At 38.5% G+C, this 12,057-nt stretch overlaps 1 protein-coding gene across 9 annotated transcripts in view; it reads left to right on the plus strand.

The window, feature by feature from the left end:
* ZFX (zinc finger protein X-linked) overlaps window positions 1-12,057 on the plus strand; it is a 65,172-nt gene that overhangs the window by 27,483 nt on the left and 25,632 nt on the right. For 5 of the 9 annotated variants that reach the window (XM_032619223.1, XM_032619221.1, XM_032619219.1 and 2 more), the window contains exons 2-3: window positions 8,062-8,150; window positions 10,856-11,425. In XM_032619223.1, the coding sequence (XP_032475114.1) occupies window positions 8,090-8,150; window positions 10,856-11,425 (631 nt within the window). In that variant the 5' untranslated portion in view covers window positions 8,062-8,089. Of the gene's footprint in view, window positions 1-8,061; window positions 8,151-9,227; window positions 9,283-9,355; window positions 9,749-10,855; window positions 11,426-12,057 lie in introns of those variants that run through there. The other 4 variants (XM_032619224.1, XM_032619227.1, XM_032619225.1 and 1 more) reach the window with 3 other exon arrangements.

Raw genomic sequence — 12,057 nt, forward strand, 5'->3', positions numbered from 1 at the left:
AAGAGAAGCCACTGCAATGAGAAGACCGCACACCGCAACGAAGAGTAGTCCCCACTCGCCGCAACTAGAGAAAGCCCGCGCACAGCAACGAAGACCCAGTGCAACCAAAAATTAAAAAAAAAAAGTATATATAAAGAAAAAAGGGTATGTATTTCCTAACATCAAGCTACAGTCTTAAAGACAAAGGCATTTAAAAAGTGTAGTGCTTAGTGTTTGTAGCACATCAATGCAACTAACTTCAGAGGGTGTTTTGGCAACTCTTTAAAATTTTTCTTTACATTTTTTATTTTTAAAGCACTTCGTTGAGGTATGATTGACATATAAAAGCTTTACACATTTAATGTATACATTTGATGAGTTTGGGGATAAGTATACACCTGAGAAATCATCACCACCTGCAAAGCCATAAACATTCATCACCTCACAAAGTTTACTCCCACCCTGTCATCATCGTTGTCTTCTTCTTCCTCTTCCCCTCCTTCTCCCTCTCCTACTCCATCTTAGTAAGAACACTTAACATAAAATGTACCCTTTTAGCAAAATTTAAGTGTGCAGTACAGTATTGTTAGCTATAGACACTATGCCATATAGAGGATCTCCAGAACTCTGTATCCTTTGAACATTATCTCTCCAACTTCTCTTCCTTTTTAACCCCTGGGAGCTACCATTCTACTCTCTGCTTCTCTGAGTTTGTTTTAGAGTCCACATATAAGTGAGGTCACATAGAATGGTTTTTTTTTTCTTGTATCTGGCTAATTTCACTTAGCATAATGTCCTCTTCCATCCATCTTGTCACAAACGATGGAATTTTAAGGCTGAATAATATCCCACTGTATGTATATATCACATTTTCTTTATTCATCTGTCAATGGACATTTAGGTATTTTGGCAACTCTTAATCTGAACGTGAATAGGGGCTTTGGAAAAATAAGACTTTAAGTAGGCTTGTCATTTTAGGTCCAAATATTTTATTTCCTATTTAAAAGCTCTTTAAAAAAATTTTTATAAAATTTGAAGTATAGTTAATTTGCAATGTTGTGTTATTTTAGGACCAAATTGTAATAGATTTTGGAAGTTCAAACTCTTAGACTTTAAACAAACAAAACCTTGAAATTACTGATTGGCTCAAATGGTTTTATGGAAAAAACTAATCTGTAACAAAAACTTGGCATTGAATTTTTGAGCAAAGTGTACAAAAGTTCCAAGTAGGACAGGGCAAGGAAGGACGGGGCTCTGACATTTACAACAGGAAGCATTTTTCTCTTCCTCTTCTTGGCACAGAGGGTGGGCAAAGTTTTTTGAAAATAAAATACTGTATTAGGGAGTAGAATTTTAATTAAAGCTATTAACTTAATCTTATTAATTATATATATCTTTCCTTATTTTTTGAATGTTTGATCTGTCAGGTGTTGATAAGAGTTGTAACTTTTCACTACTATTGATTTTTTTTCAGTTTCTATCATAGTTTTTTTGCTTTTACATATTTCCATGCTGTTTTGACACATACAAATTCACAATGACTTCAAATTCAAGATAGACTAGAGAAGACACACATTTATTTTTACTTCCTTTTGAAATCACATTGAGGAAGAAGTATAAAAATTCAGAGAAAAAAGAAAACCTGAGAGGTATGCCACTTGTAGACCAGAATATGATGAATTTCTGGTTGAATAAAGCAGTTGGGAATCAGCTAATGGCAAAGCCCTAGCGAGCTTAGTGAACCTGTGGCCCTATTTGGAAAGTTGGAAGGACCATCCCAAAATTGTCATTCTGTCTTTTCCCCAGTGTCAAAAGTGGCAACATCCTAGGATAAAGAACAAGCCATGGGCACAGCCAGATTATTAAAGTTATGGAAAGCCAAGCCTTTTACTTATCAGTATAGATGTCTCTAGTGGTTTTCCTCCTGAGCTAATGCCAAAAATATGGCTCTCTGAATTGCAAATTCATCTATAGGAAATTCCAAAGTGGGTACTGTGGGGAGAAAGTTAAGGGCAGTGCTTTAGGTAGCTTGTGGTATCCTGAGGGATATCGGACCTCCAGTACCTGCAAGATGGGCTACTCATCCACCATAAAGGAAAGCCTGGCTAGTTACATGGTTCCTTTGTCTCCCTTGACCGCATTCTAGACAGGACTCCTTTGGTCAGAACTTAGGTTCATTGCTAGGCAAACAGGGATTCTCACTTGGGCTGAGGAAATACAGCCCAGCTATCAGAATGTAACTCTAGACCTTCATCTACAAATATGAATGGACAACCTGTAAGAACCGTGCTTTTGAGGAAAACCATCAGTCTGAAAGAGAGGCACCAAATTCAACAAACTGAGTAGTGAAACAGCAGAGGAGACAGGTTAATATAGGGTACAGAATAAACTTTAAAATCCTCAGAGATATTTGAGAAGATACAGTATCCACTGAAAAAAAGATTGCTGTGAAAAAGAAACTAAGTTTATTTTGGAATTAAAACATCTTTTAAGTAAAAATTCAGTAGATGGAGTGAAGATCAAATTAGCTTAGAAGGAAGAGTTTAGGGATTCTGAGAATGTAATAGAAAGACAAAGAAAATACAGGAGAAGAAGTTAAAGCAATATGGAGGCTAGATTTAGGAGTTCTTACATCCTATAATGGAAATTCTAGTAAGAATGAACAGAGAAAATGGAAGCAAGTATTGAAACAGAAGAAAATTTCTTGAGTTCAAGAAGGACTCAAATCTTTTGATTGGAAGATTCCCACTGGGTTCTGGATGTAAGACCACCAGAGCTTGTTAGAGTGGTAGCAGTGAAAATAAAGGGGACATGATGAATTTAAGAGTGGATGACTGTGAGACATTTAAGGGCTGAATTGGTAAGAGAAGTGAAATAGCATTCCAGATTTGAAAGTTAGATATCTGAAGAAATGATAGCTGCATTTCCCACATTGAACAATGTGGGAAAAAATTCATAGCTTAAGAGGGAAGATATTAATCAGGCTTTAAGTGTAAATTTTCACCAGTTCCAGTTTCCTTCTAAGAAAAATTCTGTTACAGGTGGATCTGCTTTTGTTTCTGTTTCCTGTAGCTTGAGCAATTCCATCTAATCTGTACGATACAGTTTGGTTTTCTGAGCATGGCTTAAGGTGAGGAACTAGAGTCAAGTCATAAAATTAAAAGGCATGGAGTTTTGGGAAGACCAAAAGCAGACAAATGATTCTTGTATGCTTATGACAAAAAGCAAAGTGAAAATATAAGCCACCTTCCCCGAGAGGGAGATCGTGAAAGTGTCTAGGCATCAAAAGATATATTATCAGCAAGGTGGTTTGTGACCACCTAGAGGGGTGGGATAGGGAGGGTGGGAGGGAGGGAGACGCAAGAGGGAAGAGATATGGGAACATATGTATATGTATAACTGATTCACTTTGTTATAAAGCAGAAACTAACACACCATTGTAAAGCAATTATACTCCAATAAAGATGTTAAAAAAAAACAAATTATATTCATTATCCCAGATTTAAGACAGATAAAATGCCACTGCTATAGCTATTAACTTGGCATGGTATTTTTATTGCTTTATTTTGAAGAATTGAAGACAATTATTGTGAATTTTCTGAGTTTCTCTCAAACCGATATTTCCCTTAAAATGGTACGTTTTTCTGTTGTGAATTCTTCCATAACATTTTTAGAATCATGACTCCTGCATCTGGGAAGGGAATATTTTACGGAGCTTAAGGTGAGAGTGACGTCCCAGAAGTATTTTGGGGGCATTTGATAATCAGACTGAACATTAGTATGTGTTCGCCCACAGCGTTAGGTTCTTGGTTCTCTGAATGGGTCTGCTTATTTGTCTTCAGATTCAACTGTTCTCTGGGCTTGGTTCTTGCAGCAAAGGTAGGGGCACTTTGCATTACATCATCAGCTTGCGCTCCCCACCCTTACTTTATGACAGTCCTGAGAACTTTCCTGAGTAGGTTCTATCCTAAGAACATTGGTTTCATTCTGGTTGTGAGAGATTTACTTCTAACCCCACAGGGATTACAAAGTTGAAGTATAGTCATCTCTGCTTAGAAGTTCAAAACATGTTTTTTTCTGATTTGAGTTTTTATAATGACACAATAGAAGGAAAAATAACCAGTCAAAGCTGTTTGTTGAACAACTATTGCTTACCTGAGTCAAAGTGAGTGGACACCCTCCATTTGGGCCAGAATATCTGTTAGGAAATGGGTATGATGTGAAATGTTGGGAAATAAGTGTGTTATGGTAGCTTGGGTTAATATTTTAGAGCACCCTGAATTTTGGGGAACTGCTGAAGCTTTCTGAGCAGGGGAGTGCCATGATCAAAGCAGTACTTCCGAGGATTAGTCTGCCCACAGATTGCAGCAATGCCCTGGCATTTGGCACCAGCCCTTAGTTGTAGGTTCCTGGTCATTTGTTGTGGGAGTGGCAGAAAGCGAAAGGCCAGTTGAGAGGCTATTTTTGTTCCCTGGGGATCAGGAAATATGAAGCTGAGAATGGTGACAGTGGGAGTAAAAAGGGACAGATTCCTGGGAAGTTGTGGAGAAGGGAGGGACAGTCTGACAACCTGACGGAATATAAGCAGGGAAGAAGGAAAAGGCCTTAGTGGTCATGTCAGGAGAAAGCAAGGTTTTCTCCTGATGAAAATTTTCAGCATGGGACTTCTCTGGTTGTATAGTGGTTAAGAATCTGCCTGCCAATGCAGGGGACATGGGTTCGATCCCTGGTACGGAAAGATCCCGTATGCCGTGGAGCAACTAAGCACGTGTGCTACAACCGTTGAGCCTGCGCTCTACAGCCCTCGAACCACAACTACTGAGCCCACGTGCCGCAGCGCTGAGCCCAGGCGCTGCAACTGCTGAAGCCCCTGTGCTCTAGGGCCCGCGTGCAGCAGCTACTGAGCCCACGTGCTGCAACTGTTGAAGCCTGGGCGCCTAGAGCCCGTGCTCCACAACAAGAGAAGCCACTGCAATGAGAAGCCCGCGCACCACAATGAAGAGTAGCCCCCAGTTGCCACAACTAGAGAAAGCCTGCGCACAGCAACGAAGACCCAACGCAGCACCCACCGCCAAAAAAAAAACAAAAAAAGATGTTCAGCAGACAGTCTGGTGGAAGTGTTAGGTACTACCCTGAGTATGTGGATTTGGGGAATCATCTTTGTGTAAATGCTAGTTGAAACCCTGGAATAAAGAAAAAGACGAGAAGAGGGCTGAGTGTCCCACCCTGGGCAGGGTTGCAGTAGTGGGAGAGGAGCAGCAGAGTAAACAGCAGTTGGGAAGATGGGAAGAGGAATAGGATGTCACTTAAACTGAGGTAGGAGAGAATTTCAAAATCGAGGGGATTATCCATCAAACTCTAGTAGAAAAGCTGAGAAAAGGAGTTATTGTGCAGGTGGAGAATTCTTAGAATTGATGGGTTTGGGTTTATGTAGGGAAATTGGGGAGAGGAGCCTTAAATACCTTAAGGAACCCCATTTATTGCCTTCTAAATTGGCTTGATTTCATGTATACTATGCCATTATGCTTAGAAAATTAGCTTATGTTTATCATTTTGTAATTACATTTTTAAAAGGGGAGAAAGTTATGGCTATAGGTGATTTTGATGGGGAGAGAGCAGTGACAGCTTATTCAGAGCATGTACATTTTCCATTTTTTATAGTTGAAATTTTTTTTTGTTTTTTGGTCCTTTTGTTTGAAGCACTTTGAGTAAATAACGTCAAACATGCTCTTTCCTGAAAATGAATAGAATATGTCTCAGAGTTGACAAGCCGAAAATCTGTTTTTTTTTTTTTTTTTTTTTTCGAAAATCTGTTTTTTATATTAACATTAATTAAATGAGTTTCTCATGGATATTTCATTAAGGAGTATATATATGTATATAAATGCAAGTTTGGCATCTGAAAATAAGACATAAATAATCATAATTTACAGCCAACAAGTAGAGTCAGGGAAAAAAGATAAAGTGCTATAGAAATTCAGAGGGGGGAGAGATTATTTTCAGCTTTTTCTTCTTGTGTGTGTGGGGAAGGGGACTTGGGGGAAGATCCAAGCAGAGATGATAGGGGAAAGGTGTTCTGGGTAGAAGAAACCCTGAGGCAAATATAGAGTTTGGGTGTTATGTGGATATGGGGCATTTTTGTTTGGTTGAAGTGTTCATATGGTGGTCGGGCGAGGTGCTTGAAGGAGAGTTAGGGAAGATAATGAGAGAAAGATAGTTTGCAGCTGGAACTTAGAAGATGGCAGGAGTTTCAACTTTATTTGCAGGCAGCAGGGAGCCATTAAACATTTTTTGAACAGAGGCCTGATATCACCTGGCTGATGCTTTAGAAAAATGATTCTTGTTGTTATTTGAAATTTTAGTAAGCAGCATGCGGCACTTATATCATCAGCAAAAAATGATAAAAGTAAAAGAAAGATGCATCTAATAGAACCATTTAGGTTGGATTAGAAAGTGAGAAAGTAGAGATAAGGAAACCAGTGAGGGAGGAGGTTTATGTAATATTTGCCACATGAGTAAGCTCTAATCCCTGATGTGTGCTCTTTGAAGCAATGATTAGTACTAAGTAGTATATTATTTGATTGGGTTTTTTTGTTGTAAGTTTTTGGCTTAAGTAGAAAAGGAATCAGTAAGGTCATTGGGGTGGCTTGCAAAAACTCAAGGTAGACTGTAGCTGGACCTCAGAAAGGTCTAGAACCAGGAGCTAAAAAGCTATTACTGGTAAGCCTCCCTTCCCTGCTCCCTCTCCTCTATTTCTCAGAGCATTCACTGGATTCTTTTTTTTATTATTATTATTATTTATTATTATTTTTTTTTGCGGTATGCGGGCCTCTCACTGTTGTGGCCTCTCCCGTTGCGGAGCACAGGCTCCGGACGCGCAGGCTCAGCGGCCATGGCTCACGGGCCCAGCCGCTCCGTGGCATGTGGGATCTTCCCGGACCGGGGCATGAACCCGTGTCCCCTGCAACGACAGGCGGACTCTCAACCACTGCGCCACCAGGGAAGCCCTCTTTTTATTATTTACTTGTAAACTTTATCTCACTAGTCTAAGCTGAAGTTGGAAAATGGCCTTCCTCACCTCATATGTTCCAGCCGCCAGGAGAGGAGAGGGGAGAGACAGAGACAGAAAGATAGACTGAGTGACCTTTGCTCATGGTTTCGATTCTCGGGGATAGGACTTTGATTTTATTGTGCTCAAAGATGAACTTATTTTTACCGTTTTATAGTTAGTGCCAATCAACTATGGCCAGGAGAGTATAAATACACTGCAGGAATTTACTTCTCTAGATTGGGGGATTAGTTTTTTGTATTTTCTTTTTGTGTGTGGCTTATTTATTTATTAAAAAAATTTTTTTTTTTTTTTTGGCTGCACCGGGGCTTCGTTGCTGTGTACGGGCTTTCTCTGGTTGTGGCGAGTGGGGGCTACTCTTCGTTGCTGTGCGTGGACTTCTCATTGTGGTGGCTTCTCTTGTTGCGGAGCACGGGCTCTAGGTGCATGGGATTCAGTAGTTGTGGCATGCGGCCCCAGTAGTTGTGGCACACGGGCTTAGTTGCTACATTAAATTCAGAGAAGTAATATGAAAATTGTGCAGGAATTTCCTCCCGATAAGCTACAGAGTATAAATTGAACCTTAATAAAGCCGGTTACCCTTGTGGGAGTGAGGAGTATACAGAGTGAGAGGAGACCAGAGTGCTGGGGTGCTGGAAATGTTCTCTGGCTTGATCTGGGTAGAGTAGTGATTACACAGATTTATGCATGTGTCAGAATGCATCAAGACGTTTGCAGTGTGTATGTATGTACGTATGTATGTATGATGTATGTAAGCAGTATCTCAAAAAGTCGAGGCAAAGCTGACTTATTTGATTTATCCACCTTTCCTTGTCATATAGATGCCCATGTATCATTATGTTTTTGGCAATTTAATTTTAACTTTTCCCTTTTATTTCAGATAGACACATTTTTGATAGATGTTCATCTGTCACATAATTTTTGGTGTTTCAGAAATGTAAATAGTATGATGACATTTTTTAATACATATATTAAGAAAAGTAATACTTGGTTTACTTTTTCGCCTAATTTAGGAGCTGTGACTGATGAGAATTAAAGGCCATGGATGAAGATGGACTTGAATTACAACCACAAGAGCCAAACTCATATTTTGATGCAGCAGGTATAACTACTGGGGTTGTTCCACTTCCCACCTACCAGATTTGGAGTTGGTTGTCAAGTGGAAAAATTGCTAGACGCTGTCATTGATATTTACACTTAGGTATCTTGTTATCCTATCAAGCTTAGAGATGTTAAAGTGAGTATATTATTATTCCCCTCCTTAAAATTTGGCTCCCTCATAACCAACACTCATATTCTTGTCAGTAACAGCAACATTATCAAAACCTTAGTGTTTACTTCAGTCCTGTTAAAGTTCTCCCTTCGAAAATATTCCTTGCTTACATCTCTTCATTCTACTTTCTTCCACATAGACCATTACCCGGCAGGTAAAGTATAAACCTAAGGCCCTCCATTGTTCTGACCTCATCCTACTTTTAAAATTCTCTCTCTCGCAAGTTAGCAAAAGGAGTCTTACCTCACTTCCCAAACTGTACAAGGAGAATTAAATTTATGAAGTTCTAAAAATGGGAAAAAAGTATTCACAATTTTGGATTACTCATGGTTCCAGTTATATAACATAGTGAAGTGATTATGCTAGGTTTTGTAATATAAAATGGTTTTGTATCACACTAATTAGCTACCCTTATAAATAAAACGTTAATGAGTTTTCCATTGGACTTGAAATGACTGTATTGCATACTAAAGAAATAGCAATTAACTTTATCAGGAAATTAAATATTAGCGATTTTTAATTTTAACTCTTCTTTAATCTCTAAGTCTATTGGGGGTTTGTGTATTTTTCTTAACAATTTGGGATAGTCTTTTGACTCACATTTGGTAATTTCAGCTTGATAATGATAAATGCAAAGTTTTGATTCTTTTTTCTTTAGAACATGAAGTATAATTAATGTGCTTGAAAGAGAGACTAAGCTCTTTGGAGAAAAAAGCACACCACTTACTAGCTTAATGTTGCCACAAGCAAGCCTGGATCATGGGCTAAGGGGTAGATTGAAGGGCTGTTGCATTTTAGCCCTGATTGTTAACACTTATGGTGTTTGTTTATCTTTGAGCAAGTCACTTAATCTGCCAGGGCCTCCATTTTCATGTGTCCTAATAATAATGAAACCTTTCATTACAGTTTTTCAGAACACTTCCCATATATTCCCATTTGATCATCACAGCAGTCCTGTGAGGTATGCATGGCAGATACTACTGTCCTCATTTCACTGATGAGGAAACCGAAACTCAGAGGTTAAATGACTTGCCCAAGGTCACAAAACTAATAAGTGTCCAAATCCTAAATACTTTCATCTTCATGTCTGCAAAATGGAGATTACAGTGATCTATTGCTTGATGTTAATATTGAGAATATTGAAAACAGTATAAAGCATTTTGTAGAAGTTCTGTGGGAATTAAAGCAAGCACTCTCTATTATTTCTAGGTGTAAATAAAATGGATATTAACTGGCTTTAAGATTTCTTACATTTTTAAAGGTTCTTTGGCCCTTGTTGATTATTTGTGTTTGTTTAAAAAAAAAAAAGCCATGTGTCTCTCTGAGGGCCTGGCCATTGACACAGAGTCATTGAGTTAGGCAGCTGCTTGGACTCAGCCTGGTCTGAGTCACATCCAGAAGCACTAATCGACTGAATAGCTTTTTAGGTAAGACTTTTATAAAATATTGTTTGCTTTTCTCTGGATCAGGAGCCAAGGCACCAGATTTGTTTTATTTTATTTTACATTATGTTTTTGGCAAGGATATCTGACTTCGATTCTCATTTGTGGCATTAATTCAGAGTAGTATTTACTGAGCACCATAACCTGTGCAAACTGTGTGATCTTGGTGAAGTCATTTAATCTCACTGGGCTTCAATTGATTCAACCCTCTACCTTCACTTGTTAACTGCAGAGTGGACTAGAGTAGGGTTTCTTATGTTCTGAGGAAGTGCCAGGGGGATTGGCATATGGGGGGATGGGAGGAAGCTGAATGGAGGCGGACTACCCTGGTGAGGTTGGGGCAGGCCCCACTCCAGCTAACCTCACCTTCCATTGCTCCAGAGCAACTGCACTTTTATTCATTTTATCTGTCTACAGAGGCTCCTTAACCAGTTGTCTTTCTCTTTAACTGTGGCCTTCTAGCCCTCTTTTTATTTATGGCCCGATTCTTTTTATATTCTAGATTCGGAGGATAGTTTCTGAATTTCCATAATCATAAATGGAGGATATTGGTGGGATATTGTTCTAGAATAAAGGAGGAGAAAGGGGAAATGAAGGGAAGTAAAAGAAAACATGGGAGAGATGGACAGGAGAAAAAAATATGAGTTGAAAGAGAGATGGAGCAAGAAGGGAAAGAAGTGAAAAACATATAATGAAGGAAAATGGTATATTTGCCACCTGAAGTTGCTTTACTTATTAATTTTTATAATCATCCCTTAAGTACCTATGCATATGGGTTTAGTTTTAGTCAGCCTAGAATATTACTTTCATGAATATATTTTTGTGTGTGTGACTGCCACATTTACTTTGTTTTTCTTTTATTTCCTTACCTGTTAATTGATTTGGGATGAGTATAAAAGTTCTTGTATTAAGAATTTCTATTTCTGATATGATTCAAAAATAGGTTATCTCTATTTCTTTAATCTATCTTAATGTTTGAGACAACTGAGGAGCTAGTTTGTTTTCCTGGTAGAAATTAAGTAACATTTATATTAATTGAGGTAGTCATGCATGTCTACCTGAAATTTGTGATTTTAATTTTTTTTTTTTAAGGAGCTGATGCTACACACATGGATGGTGATCAAATTGTTGTGGAAGTACAAGAAACTGTTTTTGTTTCAGATGTTGTGGATTCAGACATAACTGTGCATAACTTTGTTCCTGATGACCCAGACTCAGTTGTAATCCAAGATGTTATCGAGGACGTTGTTATAGAAGATGTTCAGTGTCCAGATATCATGGAAGAAGCAGATGTATCTGAAACGGTCATCATTCCTGAGCAAGTGCTGGACTCAGATGTAACCGAAGAAGTTTCTTTAGCACATTGCACAGTCCCAGATGATGTTTTAGCTTCTGATATTACTTCAGCCTCAATGTCTATGCCAGAACACGTCTTGACGAGTGAATCCATACATGTGTCTGATGTTGGACATGTTGAACACATTGTTCATGATAGTGTCGTAGAGGCAGAGATCGTCACTGATCCTCTGACAGCTGACGTAGTGTCAGAAGAAGTATTGGTAGCAGATTGTGCCTCTGAAGCAGTCATAGATGCCAATGGGATTCCTGTGGACCAGCAAGATGACGACAAAAGCAACTGTGAGGACTACCTTATGATTTCTTGTAAGTCTTGGGGTACAGTGGTTGTCAAAGGTGTTTTTGAAGGCTGTCTAACTTATATCAGGGGTGAAGTTTTCTTGACTTCTATAAAATTAAATCTCATGGACCTTCCTTCATTGTTGTTTCAGTTTGGAGCCTGTAAGATAACTCAAAATTAAGAAAAGTGGAATGGTACAGAGTAGAATCATTTCTCTGTAAGGACACAGTAGAAAGATGAGATTTCTTCAGTCTAGAGATCAGAGATTGAAAGGACTAGAACTGAACTTTGTGAAATCATGAAGGATGTGATTAGGCTGTTACCAGCCTTCATTAGAATTAGGAACCCTCTTGAAACTTAAAAGGAGTTCAACTTAGAGGAAAAATATATACCCAAACTACTTATATTCTTGTATATGGATGTACAGTACTACTTATGTAATACTATGTACTATGTAAAATGCTCTTTATGTAACAGATAGCATGGAAAAGAGCTCTGGCATAGTATTTAAACAAATATTCTAAAACATGATTTCAAGTATGATGGACTCATACTAGGTTATTGAAGAAAAGTAAGGTGTTTTGGAACACACCTCTAACATCTGGGAGAACAGCTATGTCTTCTTACAATTTATTTCTTGGTACCACTTTCAGAGATC

Source organism: Phocoena sinus, chromosome X (assembly GCF_008692025.1).
Source record: "Phocoena sinus isolate mPhoSin1 chromosome X, mPhoSin1.pri, whole genome shotgun sequence".
Classification (NCBI taxonomy): Eukaryota; Metazoa; Chordata; class Mammalia; order Artiodactyla; family Phocoenidae; genus Phocoena; species Phocoena sinus.